Below are 23,947 nucleotides of genomic sequence, written 5' to 3' on the forward strand. Positions count from 1 at the left end.
GAGGCGCGGGGGCGGGGCGCGGGGTGCAGTCTCGCGAGAGCCGGGTGGGGGCGGGGCGCGGTGCAGTCTCGCGAGAGCTGCGGGCCCGCCGGCGCTCCCCGGCCCGCTCCCTCACGCTGACATGGTCGCCGGCGATGGACCCTCCCAGGACAGGTCGGTCACTGAGGGGACGGGGCCGCCCCGCCCGCCGCGACACCGCGGCCCGGACACCGCCGAGCCCTGTTCGCCGCCGAACGGCGCTGTCCCGGGCCGTGGGAGTTCCCTCCGGGGGAGAGCGGCCCCGTCCCCGCCCCGCTGTCCGCTCCCTGCCGGGGGTTATTTATTCCGAGCGCCCAATGATTGCTACGAGCTTTATTTTGGTGTCTTGTTCCCTTGGCGTTGGCTGGGCAGTCAATGCTTTGTGCTTCCTGCTCTATTAAAGCCGTGTCTCTTATCTGCGCTGGTGTCTTATCCTGTGTGTAGATGGCAGACTGAGACAACAAAGGTCAGGTGTGTTCGGGCTGTGCTGGCGACCTGCATTGACCTACATGTATTTACTCTTAGCGATGCTTTTAAAGTTCACCTTAGTCACACGTCTACATCACGAGGTGTCTCAATCCATTTAGAAACCTTTTCGTGTTGCATCTAATTACAGTCTAGAGGAACGTTATTTCTGGCGGAATCAAAAGTAAAATCTCTTTCTGTGAGTCCTCGGTCAGTGCTGGAAGGACCCGTTGTTTTGTGGCTGTAACTTTGTTTGTTTTGTCCCGCAGGAAACCCTTACCAGCCCGCCATTGAAGCTTTGGAAAGCCACCCAGAGAAAAAGTTTTACAATGTGTCGAAGCTCGGAGGCGCCAAGTATGGTACGATGCTCTCCGGGGGTGATCGGGGCGGTGCCAGCAGCCCCTGCACCTGCGGTGCCGGGAGATGCCGTTGGGAATTCCTAATGGATGTGTTGGGAGGCTGATTATATCCCGATTTCTTAGTGCTTTATGGAGTTTGCAGGGGTAATACTTGTTTTTTTTTAATAAGGGAGAAAGTACAGGTGTTTCTGCAGTTTTCAACAGTATTCCAAATCAGAAGAATTACTCAGTTTTGGAAAAAAAAATGAAGTGACAAAGAGCTCCTATTTAATGCTTCAAAAATAAATACAGCTTTTCCTGTATTTCTGTGCAGCCTCATGGTGTTCTAGCTCCCCCTCCCCAGCAGCCTCACACCGTGGGTGACTGTTTGCCAAAACATGGCTCCTGCTGCAGGCTGAGGGTTTGTGGTGCTCACTGTTGCTTAATCTCAGCCTGTCATTAGTATGCGGTGCCTGTCTGTGCCAGGGACCTTCCTTGGGCTCCGTGTCCAAGTGCCTTTCACAGCTTGCACGTGTGGTGGGAGGGGAGTGCACGCAGGGGAGGGAGCTTTGCTCGGTGCCAGCTGGAACAGCCTTCAGTCTTGCAGGTAATCAAAGCATGCTGGCATTATTCTCTCCCTTTGTCTTCATGTTCAGCTGGAATACTTACATGGGCTACTTAGTAGCCTTGCTTAGTTATGCCTTCCTTAGTAAAGGATTTGGGCTATTTTTTTCAGTTTTGCAGGGTCTGAATTCTTCTGTGTTCACACAATTCGTAGTATGCTTCTTGAATTAGAAAAATCGGTGGATATTTCACTTTAAACCCATATTTGACCACAATTATTACCTTTATGTTGTTTAAAGAGAAGAGAGAGAGGGGCACAGTGTGTGCTGAAACTGTGCAACGGCTGTGTGCTCTTGCAAATTTCCCCTGCTTGTAGTAACAAAGTCAGTTTTTCAGATAAGCACACAAGGAGGAAACAGTACTTCTGCTGGTGGGTTGGTCCAGGGAGGAGCAGTGCCCTGCTAGTAACAAGACCAGGCAGTTCCACAGCAGTTTTGTGAAAAGCCTCATGGCAGGAGTGGAAATTAAACAACAATGTCCAACTTTCTGCTGAAATGTGCCACAAAGCTTGCAGCAGCAGTGGGTGTTCCTGAACATATTCTCAGGAGTCTAAACAGACTGCACTAAGAGGGCCTTTGTCTTGCAATAGAAACTTCTGTGCAGAGGCTGGAAGCCTCATGTCAACTTCAAGGTAGCAAAATGCCAAATAACATCTAGACACAGTCTGGGACAGCACTGGTAGCAAATTGAGCATCTGGAATTGCTCACTGCATTTGTTTCTAGAACAGTTTGAGTTTTACCTGTCTGGCTGTAATTTGATATTAATTGCCAGCTGACATTAATCAGATTACTAATGTAAATGTTCATTGGTTTAGTTATCAGTTTTCTAGTGTTTTAGTGGGGAAATGAGAAGAGTTCAGAAGGATTTAGGGCAGACTCTAATGTGGAGATTCAGACCAGGCTCTTGCTGGGGCTGGAGCTCATGTGGGGAAACTTCCATGGTTAAGCTGTGGCAGTGTGGGAGGACAGAGATTGCACTGCCTGCCATGATGCTGTGCTGAACCTGTGAGCTGCTTTTCCCTTGTGCCCAGCCCTGGTGTCCCTTCCTGCAGCCTGGGGCATTGCTGGGCCCGGCCTCCCCTGGGCTGCAGTGCCCGGGAGGTGCCAGCCCTGCCCAGCCCAGTTCTGCCCACAGCCCCTGAGGCTCAGGCAGTCCCAGGGGGCCCTGTGGTCCCATTGCTGGAGCTGTGCTGTTCCCTGGAAGTCCCAAACTGCAGATGGGAGCTGCTGATGCCTCCTGGAGAGAAGCAGCTGCTTCTCCAGAGCTGGTGCTAAGCAGCCCCTGGGGCAGTGAGATTTGTAACCCACAAGAAAGCAAACAGGTTCTTCTCTGGGCATCTGGCTTTTAAATCCAGGGAGTGGTGGCATGAAGGTTCATGAGACCTTCTGGATGACATCTTTATACTCAAATAGTTTATTAAGTTTATTCAAATGTTAAAATAGTGACTTGTCTAATTAGACAGCTGTGGATATTATATCAGAAAGACAGTGAGAACAGAGTCAGCACATTCTATATTAGTAGTTTGTGAACAAACCACTGGATTTGGTTGAGACCACCATTTTTTTTTAATAAAGCTTGAACTTAAGTGTTTCGCCTTCCTCCAGCAAACTTTTTTTAGGATTTCTCACTGTTCTTACAAAGCTAGCTGCCTGCTTGAATTATGCTGAAAATAGTGTGAATTGAGGGAGAAATGTCAATCAATCTTGATTTTTTTTCTTTAGGTGTTATTTTGTTTTGTTTGCAGTTGGGGAGATTTTTCTCTTCTATCTTATTTAATTCTCATTTCCATTTCCCCTTTTTTTCTATGAAGGAAACTGCTGCTTGTCTGTACCTTGATTCATATCAGTAGCAAATTGACTCAAGCTGTATTTAATGAAATGTTCTTTATATTTTAGGGAGTGTGTTAATTTTAATTGGGGTGCATGGCAGAATAGTTTCTGGTCTTTGTATCACTGTTTATTGAAAATAATATTCTGGTGTTGGTTGCTTTGGCTTGGTATCCTGAGTTATGGAATGGCAAAATTTGCAGTTAAAATGGTTTTCAGTATTCCAGTAGTTGCTGCTTTTGTCCTGCTCTCATCAATAATCCCAGGTCTGTGTTCCTGGCACCTCTCCCCTGCCAGGCTCACATCCCTTATTGTCCCTGTCTGAGCAGTGTGCACAAGCCTCTGCCATCTCCCATTAGAATCCCATAGCACAACACATCAATGGGTACATTTTGCAACTCTCTGTTCCATATTGGGTAGGGAAGATCAAACCCAAAGGCAACTGGAAAACAGGTTCCTGAACCTCTCATCCTTCCAAAGCCTAGAAAAGTGGAATTCCTCAGAAAAGTGAGACTGTAATTTTAAATCTGTGTAAGCTGCAGGTGCTGTGCTCATGGTGTCTGTCCCTTGCCTCACGCAGATACTCTGCCTTACTCCATCCGGGTGTTGTTTGAGTCCAGTGTCCGCAACTGCGATGGCTTCTTGGTGAAGGAAACGGATGCTATGAACATCTTGGACTGGAAAACAAAACAGAACCATGTTGAAGTGCCCTTCTGTCCTGCCAGAGTTGTTCTTCAAGACTTCACGTGAGTATGTGGGTGTGTGCAAAACCCCCAGAAGAACCTGTGCAACCTCACTGAGTTCGTGTTGAATTCTTTGGTGTGAGAATAAATCACACTTCCCCTCTTGATACCCAGATAGAAACCTCTGCACTGCCTCTGCTGTGCAGTGGATTTCTCATGATAATTCTGCATGATGTGAGGGTAGGAGTTGTTCCCTAGGGGACTCTGGCTTTGGGACAGGTTGGCGAGGCTGAAGCTGCTGGCCTGCAAGGAGCACCTTACAGGATAGGAGCTAGAATAAAAATGGAAGTGGTGATGTTTTGGCTGTAGCCACATGGTTGACAGTTCACACTGTCACTGACAGTTCTTCCTTGAGATAATTGAAGATTAGATATTGTTTAGTCCACAATGACTATTCCAGGTGAATCCATGAATAATACTTATGTAGAAAAAGCAGCTCTTTGGATGTTAACTTTCTTAGTGATTTGACTGTGGCATAGCTAAAAGGGCAGTCCTTCATCAATCTGCAGATATTCAATTTAATCTGTCTTGCGGACTCTGTATATTTATTGATATAATTAAGAAAGGAATTATGATGATAATAAAAATTAGGTAACATTTGCTTAGCAGGCAAAGCCAATAAGATTTACGTGCTACTGTGTTCTACAAACATTGCCTCTTTTTTGTACAGCAATACAAATATTGTGAAATGCTACAAGCTTCAGAAATAGCTCTGTCAGACAAATGATACAGGCTGAGGTTTTAAATGTATAGCACAAGCTTTGATTGCATATCAAGGTTCTGTTGTAAAGGTGAGGAGTATCCAAAGATCCCTTCTGTACTGAAATACCATCACACCTGAGAAACAAAGCAAGGCACAAGACAAGTGTGGTTATCTTTGAGATGGTCCCATGTTCTTCTTTGGTACGTTGCCTTCAGACACGCTGTTGCTCCTTGAGAGGGTGTACCAACTCCAGTGGTTTCAAAACTGGTTCAAGTCCTTTAAACTTGAGAGAATAACAGGTGTATTTTCTGAAATAGGATATAGCTACTTCTAGACTTGGATAAAATGAAAAAGAAGTTTGTGCCTCTCAGAGAGTTCATGTCTCATGATGTTTTACTATTTTGTTTTTCTGTCCATCAGTGGAATCCCAGCAATGGTGGATTTTGCTGCCATGAGGGAAGCTGTGAGAAATGCTGGAGGAGATCCAGTGAAGGTCAATCCTGCCTGCCCAACTGATCTCACTGTTGACCATTCTCTGCAGATTGATTTCAGCAAATGGTAATGTACTTTATTTTAATTTTTACAAGTCTTATATTTTTGTCTGGCACTGAAGTGTGGATTTGTTCAGATGTTGTTACTATCCCATCAAATCAGTTGCCATATGTGGATCCCTAAAACAAGATGTGGTGGTATATGAAAATGGGCTGGATAAAAATGGATAAGCACTCTTGGGGCAGAGAAAGAATGTTTGTGAGGCCTTAAGGGTGAAGCTGACTGATAATCCAAATTCTGGGCAAGATTTTGCTGAAATAACAGGATCTGGCATGGTTTCCAGAAAATAGCATGTATCAAGAGAATGAGGAGAGGGCGTTTGTTGTTTTGCTTTGCTCTGATTTTATTGATCAAGTTAAACAGAACTTTGTTTCCAAACGTGGCTGCCTTGTCACAGCTCCAGAGAAGGGGCCTGCAATTCTCCTGGGCATTTTGAAAGACTGTCATTGCACCCCATGGCTTGTGACTGGTCTGGGTTTTTTTGGGCTTTGCTTTAACACCAGATAAATGAGGCTGTGGATATTTTCAGAGAGAGAAGTATACTTGGAGAAGTCTGGAAAAGTAAGGGGACTGGAAAGCTCCCAGGATGGTTTTCTTTGTCTGACAGGCAGTGATGTGATGAACACAGCCTGGGGCTGCCTTTGCTAGAAACATAAATACTGCACAAGAGGAAAAACTTGGAGCTTTTGTTTAGTGTTTGCTGAAGTAAATAATAATGCAGCCTCCCTTCACCTTCTCCCCTGCCTCTCAATTGTGGAACCTTCCAAAACCCATGCAGAATTGCATAAACTGTTCAGGCTCTTTGGAAATTTTAAAAGTTCATGGAGAAAAAGCCTGTGGTCAAAGGATATGGATGTGTGAGTCATTTCTGTCAACCTTCCAAATACTTACAGGGTTTCAGTTTGCTGAGTGTCAAAAGAGCAAGAAACTGCAGCTGATCTGTTGTGCTGCATATGTGTTGTGTCAGTTCTGTGCTCTGTCCATTCCTGTGTCCAGAGGGACAGCTGATTCCTTTGCAATTAGGCCAGCCTAAAATTATCAGGCAGACCAAGTGCTGGCAAGAGGTCTCTGTGTGCTGCTTTGTAATGATAAATCCGCCTCTGGAGCGTCCCTTTGGAGAGCTGTGGGGGCTCAGCAGCTGCTGGCTGTGATAAGCAGCCCTTGGCTGCAGGGTGGTTTGTGCTGCTTTTGTGGAGCTCCCATCTGTGGGTTACAGCCTGGCAGGCTGCCCTGGGATTTAGACAAGGTATCTGCTCAGGCCAGGCAATACCCTGCCCTTGGGATAGCTGGGGATCTGGCTCTGCTGCTGAGGCAGAAGAAAGCAGTGGCTTTAATTGCAATTTTGTGATTTAATAATTAGACAGGTGAAAGTAATTCGTTTTTCACAATAAGCTTTCTTTGCTCTCCTGCAGAGACCCAAAAATAGAAGGTGGTGTGCTATGTGGACTTTATTTTTTAATAAAACCCTGGCTTTTCTCTCTTACTTCTGACTGGCTTGAATATGTATACAATTTACCTGTGCCTTCAAGAATTTGTAGAAAAAACCTAATTATGATCAGGTTATGTTTATTCCTTGAGAAAGCTTTGCCTGCAGTCATTCCTCTGTGGTTTTAATAGAACAAGTACAGCACTGTCTTAAAAAAAGGAAATAAATTCAGTCTACCATTTGTATGAGGGTCTACCCACAACTTCCAAGTGTAAAACTCAGAGTTCAGCCTTTACAACTCTGTTTAGAAAGATTTCTGGTCTGTTGTGAACAAATGGAAGGAGTTGTTTGGTGTTAATCTTTCAGACAATCCAGTTCTGTTCACTTCTTACCACACCACACTATATTACTTAACTAAGTTTATCCAGTGACAGTTTACTTTGCAACAGGGTTGTAATAAACGAATTCTCTTTTTTCAGATGCTATTCTAAAATCTGTCGAAGGGGTTGCAAAAAGCACAAGTGGGGGGGTGCGGGGTGTGTGCACAAAGCACAGCTTGGCAGCGTCTCAGTGGTGCCGTGTTTGATGTTGCAGTGCAATCCAGAACGCTCCCAACCCCGGCGGGGGCGAGCAGAAGCCGCTGGCCCGGCTGTCCCCGCTGAAGCCGCCGCTGCGGAAGCCGCCCCCGTGCCGGGGCCACAGCGGCTGCCGGGGCCCGTGCGAGGCCGGCCGCAGCCCGGGGCCCTTCCCTGCGCAGATCGAGAACACGCCCATCCTCTGCCCCTTCCACCTGCAGCCCGTGCCTGAGTAAGGAAGCGCCTTTGCTGAATTGCCTTGTACCTTTGTGTTGTGGAACGCTGCCTGTGACAGCGCAGGGAAATGGGATTTTTATTTAATAAGCATCCTTCTGTAGTTTTCACCCATGCCATGGATAAGTTGTTTCAGTACCTAGAACAAGGTCAGATGTAGCAGATAAAAATACATCTAGAAATTTTGCTTTTTACACTCTGCAGATGGCTACCTATTGACTCGTGGCTGTGACTTTTAAATTAAATATTTCTACTTCTCTCATTTCTTTACAACAACAACTAAGCATAGGAGTAATTCTCAGTCTGTTGCAAAGCAAGCCTGATTGAGTAACTCAATGAAGCATTAATTAGTCTCTAAAAGTAACTCAGAGGTTTTTGTAATAACTTTTCAGAAGTCTCTTGCTCTTAGAGAACTAAGAACTAGCCTGGGCATCATCCCCAGCCTGTACAGGATCTCACAGTCGATCTGTCAGTGATTTGAAATTCAGTAAATATCCTGCCTGTGTAGTAGCCCGGGGGAGCCTCGTGTCTGTGCCTCTCCCAGATTTCTGTGTTACTCACACAGGTCGTTGTGCACTGCTCCACCTGTGCCAATTAGGTGTAATTGTCCTCCTGATTCAGCTGCTGCCTCTTTGTCTGCTGGGCTGTTGAGATCCCTATCTGCCTGTGCTGGACAGGTGGACAATTAAAGAGCTGATCAGATCTGTATGCCACAGTGATATTGTGTGAATGCTGTGGTATTGTTATGGATGTGGAATGTTCCTGCTCAGCACAGGTGCAGGAGTGCAGCAGCAGTGATGTTTGCAGCAGCACTGGGGTTTGACAGCACACCAGCAGTGGGGTTTGTGAAGCTGCAGGTGAACACTGACTGTCCCTTGGGGCTTGGTGAAGCAGGAGAGCTGCTGACCTGCTGCAGAGAAGAAAGGGAAGGCTCATGACTTCCAAGTGAAATACACTTCTAGGAATTGAGGACTTCTTTCCTGGCATAAAGCAAGTGTGTTCCCTTCCTTGTTCAGCTGCTCAAAGCAGAGGTTATTCCTCTTAAGTTATAGATTACTCTGTTACAACAAGTATCAGTATCTTAATAAATAACACATACAAAGAAAAGATAGTTCATTTTATGAGACTGTACTGATGAGTACTTGTGAAGAAAAACTTGTAGCTTGGAGGGAAATACAAAAATGGAGGATAGTTACAATTGAACTAGTGAACATCTTGGTTCTGTAATGTATGGAGTTTTGAGATGTGCAGCCTGTGAGTTAACTGCTAGGGAGGAAAAGCTTCTGTAGTACCTGCTTGGAATAGATCTCTCAAGTACTTTTGAGATCACACACTTTAGATGAACCATACCTAGCATAAACAGGTTCTCAGACACAGCACATATGAAATCAGCTGTATCTCATTGTTTACAAATCTTGCTGCAGGGAAGCAATTGTCTTTGTTCTAATAAACCTCTTCAAAGAGTCCTGCAGGCTTAAATAAGTCTTTCATCAAACAAACTAAAACTACAACTTGTTCTTCTGTAATTTGGAATAAATTATAACAGTACTTGTAAACTTGTTTTCTTTCTAGGCCGGAGACAGTATTAAAAAATCAAGAGATGGAATTTGGCAGAAATAGAGAGAGGCTTCAATTTTTTAAGGTATGTCTGTGTACCTGCAGGCTTTGTGGTTTGGGCTTTTTTAAGAGTCATTTGTATGTATTCAGGTTTTAGATGATAAATTAAATGTAATAATTTGGAAATGTCAGGTTTTCAAATCTGAAACCAAACAAGAAAAGAAAATTGGCTTTCTAACTTGAAAAAGTTTACTCTGGTTTGGTTCTTGTCAGTGGGGATTTATGAAGTACTGGTGTTTTTAATGCCTTTCATGACCTCAATGCCTTAGGTCACAGTGAGTTTGGCTGAAAGGGTCATTTATCCATAAGTGTGTTAACAAAAGTTGCTGAAGTTGGAGGTGTTGAGTGGAGAGCAGTGTTCAGCCATGGCTGCTCTCTGACTGGGCAGCAGAAGTCCTGTGGTGAACATCAGCTTCTGTGCTGCTGGCCAGGGCTCTGCCACATTCCTGTTTGATCCTTATCCTCTGGTTTGCTTTCAGAAGTCACATCAATGATCTAGAACTCTTTTCATGGATGTGGACTGGAGGTTTCTTTCTGAAAGTTGCAAATTAGCTTTTACATTATTAAAGAAGGAAATGGCCAGGCTGAACCTTGTTAGAAGTTTCTGTGTCAACTCTATTAAATGTACCATCCCAAGTGGTTTCACCCTGGAGTGTCAAACCTAAACTCAGTTGTGCTCTAAATATAAATTCTGCTGTAGATACAAGTGCTTAGGTTTTGTTGTCTGAATAGCAGTCTTAGGTGGGCTTGTAATCAGTTGTGTGAAGTGGAGGGTAAGAGATTTCTGCAGCCCTGCTTTTGGAATGGGCATGAATTACTGATTTCAGTCTCCAGAGGAATTCAGTGAAAGCTTTTGTTGATGACTAAGAATGTATCCAAGGAGATGACACATCTCTGTTTGACAAAGGGACAAAAGCCACTTGGGTAAATAGCAAGGACTCTTTTATTGTGTCTTCATTTTGTCTTTTTAGTTATGTTCTAAGAATTGAATATAGCTTTGAAAAAATGCAACTTTTATTCTCCTTTTGGAAAAATTACAGTGGAGTTCAAAAGTTTTTGAGAATGTTTCCATAATTCCACCTGAGACTGGAACAGCACATCAAGTGAACTTGGAATATTTGTCCCGAGTGGTTTTTGACGTGAAAGATTTCCTGCACCCTGATAGCGTGGTTGGCACAGACTCGCACACAACCATGGTAAATGGCTTGGGTATCTTGGGCTGGGGTAAGTATGCTCACACTTCATTGCTCTTGGAAAGGCACCTAAAGCTTCACTAAAAAATATTTCTTCCCACTGGTGTTTGTATCTCAAGCATAACAAACTGTTTTTAATTATTCTTCTGAATCTTTTTTGTCTACAAGTAATCTTGAATAACATTTCTTTCCATTGAGAATTGTAATTAATCCCTCGTAATTTAAACAGAAACAAAAACCAGCTGATATTCAAACAGGTGCTGTTTGTACAGCTGAAATTTATGTGAAGGTTACTTTTCTTGCAGAAGATTAGTTTTAGATATAAAATATTTTCTGGTTGACTGTGATGTTTAACTTGAGCAATATTTTGCTTGATTATATTTTTGATGTGCAAATGTTTAATGGAACTTGTAAATTTCTTGCTGTCTCCTTGTTGAAAATGGAGCCCTGCCCTTCATTTGGGAGAGGAAAGCAGCAATATGTTTATTGTGTTGAGTCTTTAGGCTTTGTGTGAAGGGGTTTGTTATTTAGTGGGAGCTGAGCACAGGGAGTGAGGAGTGAAGGTGTGACGGGCGTGTCCCCCTGTCCCTGCAGGCGTCGGGGGCATCGAGGCGGAGGCGGTGATGCTGGGGATGCCGCTGACGCTGCCCCTGCCGGAGGTGGTGGGCTGTGAGCTCACAGGCACCGTCAGCCCCTTCGCCACCTCCATAGACATCGTGCTCAGCATCACCAAGGTAAGGGTTCAGTGCCGTCCCAAACAAAAGAGGAGAGATTAGTGCAAGTGCTACCAGTGTTGCTTGAGAAATGAATTAAATGAGGGGAGTGTTTTTAGTATACCTTTATTTGTACCTTTCTGCACTGCCACAATTAATCTCTAACTATTTTTATTTGCTAGTCCTTTGAAGTGGTTTTTTTTCTTTCCCCTCTATAATGGTTTGCCTATAGACCCTCTTTAACTAAAAATAATTCATAATTTTTTTTTTTCAAACATAGGCATTAGAGTTTCAACTTTTTGTTTTAAATGCTCATGACTTGTGAATTGTGACAAGCACAGCTTGCACTGTACATCTTCACATACCAGGTATTGTGTGTTCTTTTCAACAGCATCTTAGACAAGCTGATGTCGCTGGAAAATTTGTTGAGTTTTTTGGGAGTGGTGTTTCCCAACTGTCCGTAGCAGACCGAACCACAATAGCAAATATGTGTCCTGAATATGGTGCTATTCTGAGTTTTTTCCCTGTTGATAATGTGACATTGAAGCACTTAAAGCATGCAGGTAAATATTAAACTAAAGCAAGGATTTGTTGTAATTGTGGTTTTCAGTTGTGGTAGTATATGTTTTTTACTCTGCAGAAAAGCCCAGTGCAAGAACTATTGAGTTTTTGCTTAAAGCTCCTTAATTCTTACCTGGTGCTTTTCTGCAGAGTTCTGATGTGGCTGTAACATGTAATTAGACTTGTGCTTGAGGTTTGTGTCCAGTCTGGCCCATTTGTCTAATGCCTCATTTACCAACATGATACTGCTTTTCAGCATCCAGAGTCCTGTTTTTGGAAGCATATGTAAGCCTATAAAATACTAAGGAAGTTTTCCTTTATTTTGAAATATGTATGGAATATAACTCCTCTTGATTTGAAATGAGTCCCATAACCACCTGGAGATTCCTTACAAAATCAGAACTAGAAATAAGTGAAACTGCAGAACAAATCTGAACGTGTCTCTGATTTTTCCCAGTGGTTTATGTTTCCCTTTGAAGTGCACGATTTCACTGGCATCTCAAGCTAAGCAAGGAGGATGTCAGTTCCTTATCAAGCTACTGCAAACAGGAAACCACAGGGTGACAGATGCCAAAAAAAGCTTATTCATGAGTGAGACTTTGAGACTGAAACCTGTCACTTTCAAATAAGAGTTAAATGCTTTCAATAGCAAATGTTTTTGTCTGATCAGTGCAGAGCAGATGAATGGGTTTGGAAGAATAGCCAGCAGTACTGCCTATTGTCAGCTAAGCACAGGGTCTATATTGCACAAGGAACCCCTAACACAGAAAAGCCTTATGGACTTCAGGGACACAACTGTCAATTTAGTAAGTTACCACTGCTAGAGGTGGAATAGCTTATTTTATTCCTTGACATAAGAAGACAAGATAATTTAGGAAAAAATGTAATGATTTATAAATGTTTTAATTTGTGTGTCATTCCTGAATAGAAGTTGGGATATGGAAGTTGTGTACTTGAAAAAAAAGTACTTTGGATATTACACTTAAAACAATCTGAGTGTCTGTGAGTTGTGTGGTTTATTTTATTTATGTCTTTAATGTGACTCCTCTCGTATTTGACGTGACTTTCCTTAGGTTTTGATAAGGCCAAGCTTGAAGTCACAGAAGCATATCTTAAAGCTGTGAAGTTATTTCGAAATGATGAGAGTTCTTCCAGAGAGCCTGAGTATTCCCAGGTATGCTTGAAAGGAGTTGTTTGATTCTCATAAATAACTACTGACGATTTCACAGTCTTATCTCCCACTGTAACTTTCATTGCTTTCAGCAAAGCTGTTTTTATTAACTCAGTTTTGAGAAAGCAGTTTATAAAACATAGGGGGGGTGGGATAAGAAGGGAAGCACAGTAACATTATGTCAGTACAGATACTGAATTCCAGTCATCCTAAGGACTGTGAAGGGTAGAGAAGTTGTGGATAATGTTAAAACATTTAGAATAAGAGGAATGGCCTCTTGAGTGAGTGGTGTTGGAAATGGAATCCCAGAGTTCTAGATGTCTGAGAGCATTCAAATGTGGAGCAACAGTTCCTGGGTGTCTTGGGAATAAATTCCATGCACTGCTGGGCTGGGGTTGGTAATGCCTGCACTCTCTGTTTCTTGGTTTCTTTAGGTAGTGCAAGTTAGTCTAAGTTCTATAATTCCATATGTCAGTGGCCCCAAGAGATCCCAAGATAGAGTGGCTGTTAATAACATGAAAAGTGACTTCCAAGCCTGCTTAAATGAAAAGGTTTGTATTGCTGGTGCTTGCTTCAAAAGGTATTTCCTATCATTCACATGAATAAATATTGTGTTACCTATTCCTAGTGTACCTACTGAGCCTCCTTATTGCTACACAACTGCATATCCAGGGTGTTCTGGGCTTGCTTGACAGGCATCCCAAGAGTAAATCATAGGTGTGTTTGGCTGGAGCATGAGTTTCCCAACGTCCTTAATTTCACAGTTTAGATTGCTAGGGAGAAAGAACTTTAGGTAGTCCATAGTGTGATCTTAGCAAACATTTTCACTTTTTCAGGGCTTTTTTTAAACAGTTTTATATTACCTAATTTCTGAAACAGAATTTACTCTAGGAAAAATCATCACTCCTTAAAGGAGATGCAGAAAGACTGCCAAGATTTGTAGCTGAGTGTTCTGAGTTCTTATATTAGCAAATGATTTTTCCTTACGGCTTAATTTGTCTTCACAGAGTGAATGTTTTTACTCTGAAGGTACTGGTTTTGGTTAGGGATATCCATGGGTAAATGAAGAGTGCAGCTAATATAGGAATGTACCTTCATTTTCATTTCATTTATCATCAATGTTCAAGACTTATAGCGGTATTAGAAACAGCCTCTAATGAGGCCTGTGGTACTGTGGTTCAGCTGTGCTGCAGGGAGATCATAGCTGATGGTGGAAGAGAAAGGGTGAGGTTGAAAGGGACTTCTGGAGGATGTTTGAGTGCTGAAGAGCACTCAGGTGAGTGTAGAAAATGTTAATGGACTTACTCTGGTTTAGTTACCACCCTCTTGCAATTAAAATCTTGGACATGCTTCTAGTTCAGGAACAAGTATTGTGTAGATTAGACATGTATTCTTAAGGAGATGTTCTTCCATATATACAAGGAAGTGAGCTGTGCAACAGCCACACACAGACTGACCTTTGTTCACAACTGCTGCAGAGTTAAAGCAGTTGTGAAGGAAGAAGGCTGAGACCCATGTACAGACAAGGGCATGAACTGAGTGCTGCTTTTAAAATCATGTAGGAGTTCCAAGTGGCACAGCTGAGTATTATTTCAAAACCAGTGTTCACTTGGTCTTGCTGTAATGTCATCCTTTCTGTACTGTAACAACTGCTAACATGAATTTTTGTCATCCAGTCTGGTGTTAAAGGGTTTCAGATTGCAGCTGAGAAGCAGAATGACATTGTGCCTGTTCAGTATGAAGGAAATGAATACAAGCTGTCCCACGGCTGCGTTGTCATTGCTGCAGTCATCAGCTGTACAAACAATTGCAATCCATCTGTCATGCTTGCTGCAGGTATGTTGGGACCACACAGCTCAGCACCTTAATGGTGCTCCCATGCTTCACAGCCCTCACCTTCACTTCTGTAGGCTCTCCTTGCAGGTTTGAAACTGCAGAGTTGTAGCCTTAGCTTGTAGGTTCTGGCTAGGTTATGTAGGGAAAGTTGCTTTTCCATAATACAATTTGAGTTTGTCCCCTAAAGCAGTATTAAGGAGAGCAATTATAAAATCTTTACACTTGGTAGTATGACAGCAAGTAACCAGTTCTAGGGCTCCTGTCAGTGCACAGTGCCACAGCTGCTGCAGGAGATGGGCTTTAGCTTCAGGCCTGGCCTGGATCATGAGCTGTCATCCCCAGCCAGCACAGGAACTCTGTATTGCTGAGCAGTCCTTCTGTCATTGCTTGGGGGTATCTGCCTCACCTTTGCCAGCTGCAGATGGTTTTGCTGGAACAGCTCATCTGTCAGACCTTGCTCTCATCTTTTTAAGATCCTCTGTGGCCAAGGTGAGCTTCCCCTTAGGGCTGTGTGGCCTGTCTGTGGAGGCTGAATGGATTGGCACTGTGAGCTAGAACATGGTAAAGAGATTTGTCTTAGAGAAAGTAAAATGGGTGTCTACCTGCCAGGAATGGGAATAAAATAATGGCATTGTTATGCATTAAAAAACTTTATTCAGGCCAGTCATTGCTTAAATAGTTTATTAAACTGAAAGTTGTCTAATCCTCTGGGGGTTTTTATGCTTGATTTCACTAAGGTAGAACCATACAGATGTCCTATGAAGGGATATACAAATCATAATCTGTGTCCTTTTTTCCTTTTTGTTTGGCAGGACTGCTGGCCAAAAAAGCTGTTGAGGCTGGCCTCGAGGTGAAGCCCTACATCAGAACAAGCTTATCCCCTGGCAGTGGCATGGTCACACATTACCTCAGTTCCAGTGGAGTATTGCCATACCTCAGCAAGCTTGGGTGAGTCTGGGCAGGTGCTGCATACAGGGGTTGTGTGGGCTGATCAACAGGATTGCTGTTCATTTGGGGCTGGCTAGTTCCTGACTTCATAGATTGCTGGTTTGCGTCCTTGCTGACTTCAAATTGTTCTGCTTCATTGTATTCCCACTTCAGAATTTATTATATGTAGCTCTAATACATCAGAGCTGTTTTTCCAGTCACAAATTACTTCATTTTAAGTGATTTACAGGACAGGATGTACTTGATGATGTATTCTAAAAGTGGAAGCTGGATGCAAATTTGTCAGGACAGTCTGTATTTGTCTTCTCTTATCATTGCTGCTGTCAGGGGTTGTTTATTTAATGGTTTTGGTTGCTCTGTAGCAGTGACAGAATATGTTCAATATTCTGTAACAGTGCCCAGCTGTGGTTTGCATCAGTGACATGTAGTGCCTTTTGTTCATTTTCTAAAAAGTCTTAACTATCAAGAGAGAAAAACATTCTTGGAGATTGTTAATAAAAGGAAAAGCAGTTATGTTAACAGATTCCCCATGGCCATGTGTGACTTGATTGGTTTTTCCCATGCAGGTTTGAGGTTGTTGGTTATGGGTGTTCCACCTGTGTTGGGAACACGGCCCCTTTGCCAGAAGCCATCAGGAATGCAATAAAACAGGTAAAGTTCTGGCTGGCTTGTTGAACACAGAAATGTATTTCTCACCCAGTTAAGCAATCAAGAAATACAGCAATCCATGCAAAGTAAACTTCATTTTTGGTTTGGGCTTAACATGATTGTGTTGGTGTATTTGCTTGTTAGAGGGCAACCATGCCAATTCATTGCTGAGTAAAATAAATTTAATAAGTGGTATTTCTAAAATACAATTATCAATTACAAGATAAATTCATATGATCTAATCTTGCAGAGAATGCAATGTGTAGATTTTGTATCCTAAGTGGTGGAGGGTTTTCGAGACCTATTTGCTTGAATAATTTTAGCCAGCACTTTCTAAACAGCTACAGCTTTTTCCTCTTCTGAAGCAGAAGGAAAATAAATAAATGGCAGGAGACGAGTTGAATGAAGTGACAGGAAAGCACATCAGAGGGTCAAAAAAGAAAATGAGAAGGGTAGTGAGAGAGAGAGCAAAATGCCCTTCAGTTGTTGCATTAGAGTAAATATTTGAAGTGCAGTGCTAAAAGCACAACTGACTTAGTCAATAGAAACAGCATGAGCTGTTGAAGCACTCCAGGCTCTGGAGCAGTGTGTGTGGGTGTGCCTTTCAGGGAGATCTCGTTGCCTGTGGGGTGTTGTCTGGCACCAAGAACTTCGAGGGCCGCCTGTGTGACTGTGTCCGTGCCAACTACCTGGCGTCCCCGCCGCTGGTCGTGGCCTACGCCATCGCGGGCACCGTGCACATCGACCTGGACACCGAGCCCCTGGGTGAGTGTTCTCCTGCAGCTGCTGCTGCTGCACATGGGCACACATTTCTGCACGTCATTCCCGCACCCAGAGCCAGTACATTTGAAGCCATGTTTGGTTTGCTTGTGGCTAAAGCAAAGCATTCACTTAACTGATCAAATTCTTTGCCTATCTGGTACCATCTCTGCAGGCCTGAATATATACACATCTATATTCTAATACAAATCTCAAGTCTAATAGTTTATTGTGTTTAAAATCTTACTCAGGCATTGGCTTTAATGGCAAAAGTATTTACTTACGAGATATTTGGCCCACAAGACAAGAACTTCACACAGTGGAGGAAGAGCGTGTGATATCATCCATGTTTAAGGAATTGAAAGAAAAGATGGAGGTAAGGGTGGTCTGTTCTGCATAATTTAAATGTTGCATTTCATTGTAGCTTTAATATCTTGCAGTTGAATGCGATTTGTTTGCCATTTATTTGTTATGGTGATGGAGGACTTTACTGAAATGGGTACTTGTATTTAAAAGGAATTCCTAAGTAATACCAGTGATGTATTATGTAATATGTAATACAAAATTATTTACTAAATTATTTACTAAATAATAGTAATTAATAAAATCACCAGTATGTCTTTAGTTTTTGAGTGTAAAACTACAATAAACTAACTTCTGTTCTTCTTTATTAATTTTCTTTCTTGTAGAAAGGAAACAAACGATGGAATTTACTGGAAGCACCAGAGTCGACTTTATTTCCCTGGGATTTAAAATCTACTTATATTAGATGTCCTTCCTTTTTTGATAAACTTGTAAGTTGAGTGGATCTATCCACTAGATTATATGCATTGCATTTAAGTAAAGGAATAGCTATTACAGCAAAGCTTCAATGTTGAACTAACAAATTTAATTATTGCTCATATTTCTCAGTCTTTTGAATATTTGTGTCTCTGGAATGAGTGAGGCCTGTCCATCCAGGGGCCTTCCTATACTGCAGATATGTTTTATGTCTGTAGCTCCTGGAAGAAACTTTAATGTTCCTTTTGTTGTTCCCTCCCACCCTGCCAGGCCAAAGAAGCAGCTCCCCCGCGGGCGGTTGAGAACGCGCACGTGCTGCTGTTCCTGGGGGACTCTGTCACCACGGATCACATTTCCCCTGCTGGGAGCATTGCCAGGAGCAGTGCTGCTGCCAAGTACCTGACCAGCAAAGGGTGAGCCCTGCTGGATAATTGACCAGCATTGCCATCTTCTCTAGAAAGGCCTGGCTGCAGAAAGGGGAGACTGCACGTGGAAAAGCAAAATACTTAACCAATGTTAATAAATATGCTGGTAAGAGGATTAGTAAAGTGGGTTGTTTCCTAGAGCAGTCTCCCAATAATTCTTCTGTAAGTACCACACTACTTGCAGCACTTCATAAAAAATAGTAGAAAATTAATTAAAAATTGTGGCTTTCCTCATGAATAACCTAGCAGTGATTTGCACATCGTTCATGATTTATGATAATTACATTTGTTAGAGGTCCAGTTCTTTACATCTTCCACTGAAGACTTTGATATGCTGCAATAATTATAAGAAAAAATCATAATATCCTTTTAAATCAGTTCGTCTTTAATGGATATCTTTCAATTTTCTTTTTATTTCAGACTCACACCTCGTGAATTCAACTCTTATGGGGCTCGAAGAGGCAATGATGCTGTGATGACAAGAGGTACCTTTGCAAATATCAAGCTTCTCAATAAGTTCATAGGAAAACCAGCTCCTAAAACAATTCACTTCCCATCAGGACAAACGGTAGGAATATATTTGTTTGCACAGCTATTCTGGAATGGGGAGTGCAGGTTTAGCACTCACTCAGAATGTACCATTTTATCATTCCACAGCTAGATGTGTTTGAAGCAGCGGAGCTGTACCAGAAGGAAGGCATTCCTGTCATTATTCTAGCAGGAAAGAAGTATGGACTGGGTAGCTCAAGAGACTGGGCTGCTAAAGGACCTTTTCTACTGGTACTGCTGGTTTGTTTGGGTTTGGGGGTGGTTTTGTTTTTTTCTGGAAATACCTAAAAACACATTGTATGATTTCTTTGTTGGAATCTTCATGGGACAGAATCACTAGTCAGGATAGGTCAGAATTTCTTCATTATGTAATTTACTGTTTTGGATACCAGAAGTCAGCCTCTGATTCATGTCCTGTTAACCCCAGTGTGGTCCCTGTCTGTAACAAACTCCATTTCACACTGCATGGACCTGCTCTGGCTTGTTTGCTTCCATCTAGGTGGGAAACTACTAAATGATGCTAGCAAGGTACTTAAAGGGCTCTGTGCAAAGCACTCTCTTGAGTTTGAATTGTGAGATGTTGGACATATCTGTGTTTGAAGGTTCCTGCTGTGTTTCACTCTGCTTGTGTTCTTGCAGGGTGTTAAAGCTGTGCTAGCAGAGAGCTATGAGAAGGTTCACAGGAGTCAGCTGATTGGGATTGGCATCGCTCCACTTCAGTTTCGTCCTGGGGAAAATCCAAGTACTCTGGGACTCACTGGCAGAGAGCAATTTTCTATATTGTTCCCTCCAGACTTGCTGCCCAGAATGACATTGGATGTTAAGGTATCTTTGCAATGTTTTAAATTTCTCTGTTGAATGTTCTGATGCAGAGAAAAAAACTTTAATTCTGATGATAGAAAGCACAGCGAGAAAAGACAGAACTAAATTCTCTTGGAAGGTAAGCTTATAGTCCTGCCTGAAGTTTGTCATGGCTGTTGGAGTTTCCCAAAGTAGATAGACACGTGTTTTTTGTACACAACAAGTATGCACCTGATGATCATTCTCAGTGGTATTTTCCCCCTCATGGGCTTGGTCTTAGGGTAGAATTGAGTTTGTCTCTCATAAGTGTGATGATTTGTGAGAGGCTTCAGCTCTCCATGCTCTGTAAACAATCCCATAACACAGTTTGTGCCGTGCTCCCAGCTGCACCACAACAAGCCTGCCTTCCATCTCAGCAGGCTTGGGGCACATCAGAGGGCTGAATTTGCTTGTGTTCAACAAAACTTGGGGTTAGAATGTTGACTCAGAAATAAGCAAGGGGAAGTGAAAGCAAAGCTTAATTGGTTTCTCTTTTTTGCTTTTCTTTTGAAGACAAGCACTGGAAAAGTATTCAGCGTGATTGCCTTGTTTGAAAACAATATGGAGATAACTTTATACAAGAATGGTGGAAGTCTGAACTTTGTGGCTCGAAGATTCTTATAGTAGCTACTGACTCTCTGGGTACCCTACATAACTGGTAACTCAGCAAATGCCTTGTGTGAACCCAGGAATCTGTACTGTGGAACTGCAAACAGTCCTAGTGTGCTCAAAGTTACTTCGTCCATGGATGTAAAAGATTGTGAATCATTGTAACTGCAACGAGATCCTTTCTGATTTTAAATAATATTCTAATGGTGCTATTAAACATTGCTAAAATCAACATGTGTATTGTGACAAGAGAGCTGTAAGTATGGAGGGGATGTTTTATCAGACCATTTTGTAAATAAACTATGCGAAATTGAAACTGATTGTGCTGAAGATTATTATGTAAGAAGATTTTCTGCAGTTGTTTCCACTCATTTTTTGCACCTGTAAATCTGTGTACTGCTGTTTGTTGGTTTAAGAGTAGCAGATGGCATGGAATTTTAAAGGCCAAACAGATTTTTTATTTTCCTCAACCAGAGCTTAAAAAAGATACCAAGTTTTCAATTTCTTGAGGTTGTGGGCTGAACAAAAAGCAGTCCACATGAGGCCCATGGTATCCTGTATCACAGATGTTGACTTCCTTACCTTTATGGGATTATATTTCCTCTGGATCCAGATTTAAACTGCTCAAGCTATGAAATATGTGAAATTCTGTGTGCTTAGAAATATGGGAAACATTTCTGCATTTAAAAACAAATCTCCCAGTTGTTTAATTAATGCAGGATAAGCCATGTTTCTTCATGCCCTTCAATTGAAGTTTGTCACATCTGCTTCAAGGGATGCACTTGTCATTTGTGACATGTGTTTTTATTGTGCTCTCTGCAATATCATCAGAGAAAGCACCTCCTCGTAATGTTTTAACCTTTAAAGCCTTTTAAAACATTTGCTAGGGCTGTTTAAATTCCTCTGCTTTAAATACAACCTGTGTAATACAGGACACGTGTCAGATGTCCAAGAGCCAGATGGGCACGCTGCCTTTGAGTGCTTTCTCGTGTGCTGGCAGCTCCAGCTCTCACAGAGCATCCCCTCCTGAGGGGAGCCTGCAGCACTGAGCAAACCTGGCTCTGGTGGCACTGCAGGAGCTGTGGCTGGAATTGTCAGCCCCTGTTCCCAGCCCATGGCTTGTGCTCCCACCTCCCAGAGCTTCGGTGCTGTCTGAGCTGTGCAAGTGAGTGCAGCTCCAGCAGGCCCTTCCTGTGCTCCTGTCTTGAAAAGCTTCATAACTCCACTTACAGTTTGTGCAGAGTTTAATTTCTGCTGGAGAACAGAACTGCAATACTTGCCTGTAAATTGTCAAGATTTTGCTTTAAGGATTTTTGTTGTTGATAAATGTTGTCTTAAATATCAAAACATTCAAGAGGACTATATATTAGCTTTATTTACATGTACTGTTAATTTATAACCAGATACTGAAATAGTTGATATGTGAACTAAGAGATGAACTGTTCAAATCTTTTAAATAGTATGTTTGACATTCCTTTAAAAAAAGCCCCGAACCCAAAATACCCCAAACCTTTTGCATAATTATATCAATACAGTGTATTAATTTTTTTTTGACAGTTCAAAAGCCAAACTTGATTGACATAAATTTAATACTTATTTTTCTGTTTTGTTAGACAAAGTTCACTAAAGTTTGAAGTTCTGTTTAATCTGTTTTTATATTTCACTAGTTTGATGTGATTTTCTTTTAGGTAAGATGAGAACCATTCCGGTGACTCCTACCACTCCTAAGGGGGGATAAATCAATGAATATTCAACTGAATGCTGAACGAGTTCCTGTTCTGTGGTACACTTCCACTAATTCTATCCAGAGTGACTGGGCAGATCCTACTTCTTGTACAACACTGTCTAATGCTATTTTATCCCAGCTCAAAGGTATATTCTTGATTTAGTTTAAGGAAATGTTACTGGGGGAAAATGGAAATTTAGTGCTGGTACATAATGGTGCCTCATGCAGACAACACAACTGCAACTCCATGCCTATTTACTAATGCTTGAAGGAAACACAGCCCCCTGCCCTTTCTCCATGCTTCAGGAGACAGGAATCCAAGCCATGTCAAGGCAGATTGATGAGGTGAAGTACAATTTCAGGACATGTGACTTCCCTGCAAGTTGTCACCAGTAAAGCAGCTCAGTTCCTTTTAGAGAAATGGGGCTTCATTACCTTAGCAGCTGCTTTGACTCTGCTGCACTGATGTCTTGTAGTCCACGGGAGGGAAGTTGTGAGCTGTGCCTGGGCACAGGGGCTGCCCAGCTGTTGCTGCTGTTGCTGCTGCAGCAGGTGCAGCTCTCCACAAGCCCAAGTCTGGCTTCTGGCAGGTGTGCAGGCTGGCTCCTACCCTTGGGCCCGTTCCCTGTGGGACAGCTCTGCCCACGGCCCGTCTGCTGTGAGCTGTGGGAGCAGCCCTGCCCCCTGTCCCTGTGCAGAGTGCAGCTCAGGGGGCCAGCAGCCAACGAGGACGTTTAACTCTGGACACACTGCTGGGACCCTGAGGGCAGGAGAGGCAGGAGCCCTCTGGCAGGGCCTGGGACAGTCAGGATTGCTGTGCTCACACACCAAACGTTCACTTAGACCTCTCTTTAGTATCCTGAAGTGTAGGAGGACGTGTACCTGTTTGAGAAGTGACTCAGTGTGTTAGATGTATTTAACCTAGACCTCTCTCCATTTGGATTTGGGGGGAGAATCTTGTTGAAATTTTTGTAAATGTTTTCTCTTCTTGCTTCCCTCTTCCTCCCCATCCCAAACTACAAAGCTTTGGGATAGTGTTGATGTTTATACATTTTACACCTAAGTATAAGGACAAGAAGCTATGTATATTAATCCTATTTAAGCAACTGCAAATCATTGTCTGCTGTTTAAAGCCAACAGAACAGTCTGTTTTAAGTTCAGTAAGTATTGCATAGATATATCTTAAGTTCAATTGATGAAAATTGTGCATACAATGTTACCAATGTTGTAAATTATTTTTAATAAAGAAAATTGTATGACAGTTGTTGTATGTTACTGTCTATTTTGAATAGATAGTAAGAAATGCACTTAAAAGGATACTGCATGTGAAGGGGCAGGGTGAATAAAAGAGAGATAATATTGTGTGTTATATCATGATGCATGTTCCATTTACTTGTTAGGAGTGAGTGTGGGCTCACAAGCACAAAGCATGCTTAGCTGCTGTAGAAGGACGTTCTCTGGCTTAGCTGTGCTCCAGACACCCCTCTGGATGTTATATCAAATGCTTTTTAAATACATTTTTGTAGGGGGATACAGTATGGGTAAATGAAGGTGGTGTAGAATGTAATCTTGTCCCCTAAAGAGTTGCAGCTGAACTAATTAGCAAAGATTAGGAGCAGGCCTGATGTTAACAGGCCACAGCTGTAGCCAATAAGAGCAGTGGTATAAAAGAGTGGATTGGTGGCATCTGGAGTCAGGTGGCTGCTGCAAGGACCAGGAACAGCCAGTGCTTAGAGGAGCTGCCTGTGGGAGACATTGAGGAGGTGTGAAAGAAACCCTGGTGATATGGAATCCTTGCACTATAATGATAACGGACCTCTTGATGTATAAGACAACAACTTTTCCCTTCTGAAAAAAGTCTCATTTAGAATCTTGATGAAATTCTGTATTAAAGCAAGCTGTTGGCCAAGGTTGAAACTCTGATAAGATCCTCACAAGTGATTTGGGGATGTCCACCACTAACCTACTTCAACTCTCACTTTCAGCACAGGCATTAGACTGGAGTTCAACTCATGGATGCTAAATTATTCAGTCTGGCAACTGAAGCAAGAGTCAGGAGCACAGCTC

The 23,947-nt window shown here is 42.6% G+C and overlaps 1 protein-coding gene across 2 annotated transcripts; it reads left to right on the forward strand.

Annotated features, from left to right (window-relative positions):
* On the forward strand, positions 1-23,249 carry IREB2 (iron responsive element binding protein 2). Of its 2 annotated transcripts, XR_012582168.1 has the most exons (23): positions 1-153; positions 753-842; positions 3,853-4,018; positions 5,139-5,276; positions 7,291-7,503; positions 9,078-9,147; positions 10,163-10,346; positions 10,910-11,049; positions 11,420-11,591; positions 12,663-12,763; positions 13,195-13,311; positions 14,437-14,596; positions 15,409-15,544; positions 16,111-16,195; positions 16,801-16,957; positions 17,203-17,327; positions 17,641-17,745; positions 18,002-18,144; positions 18,577-18,724; positions 18,814-18,936; positions 19,345-19,530; positions 20,059-20,410; positions 21,843-23,249. XR_012582168.1 is itself a non-coding variant. In XM_074549510.1 (22 exons), the coding sequence occupies exons 1-22, from the start codon at positions 135-137 to the stop codon at positions 20,167-20,169; spliced, it is 2,889 nt and encodes a 962-aa protein (XP_074405611.1). In that variant the 5' UTR covers positions 1-134; the 3' UTR covers positions 20,170-23,249. The 2 variants fall into 2 exon arrangements, 1 of the variants encoding a protein (XP_074405611.1); XM_074549510.1 differs by having other exon boundaries at positions 20,059-23,249.
* Positions 23,250-23,947: the final 698 nt, after the last annotated feature.

This window comes from Zonotrichia albicollis, chromosome 11, assembly GCF_047830755.1.
Source record: "Zonotrichia albicollis isolate bZonAlb1 chromosome 11, bZonAlb1.hap1, whole genome shotgun sequence".
NCBI classification, from domain to species: Eukaryota; Metazoa; Chordata; class Aves; order Passeriformes; family Passerellidae; genus Zonotrichia; species Zonotrichia albicollis.

Bases quoted from the DNA above. Each gene is read 5' to 3' on its own strand.
- IREB2 (XM_074549510.1), top strand. The intron at 11,050-11,419 runs GTAAGGGTTCAG...TCTTTTCAACAG, and splicing joins TCGTGCTCAGCATCACCAAG to CATCTTAGACAAGCTGATGT. The intron at 13,312-14,436 runs GTTTGTATTGCT...TTTGTCATCCAG, and splicing joins AAGCCTGCTTAAATGAAAAG to TCTGGTGTTAAAGGGTTTCA.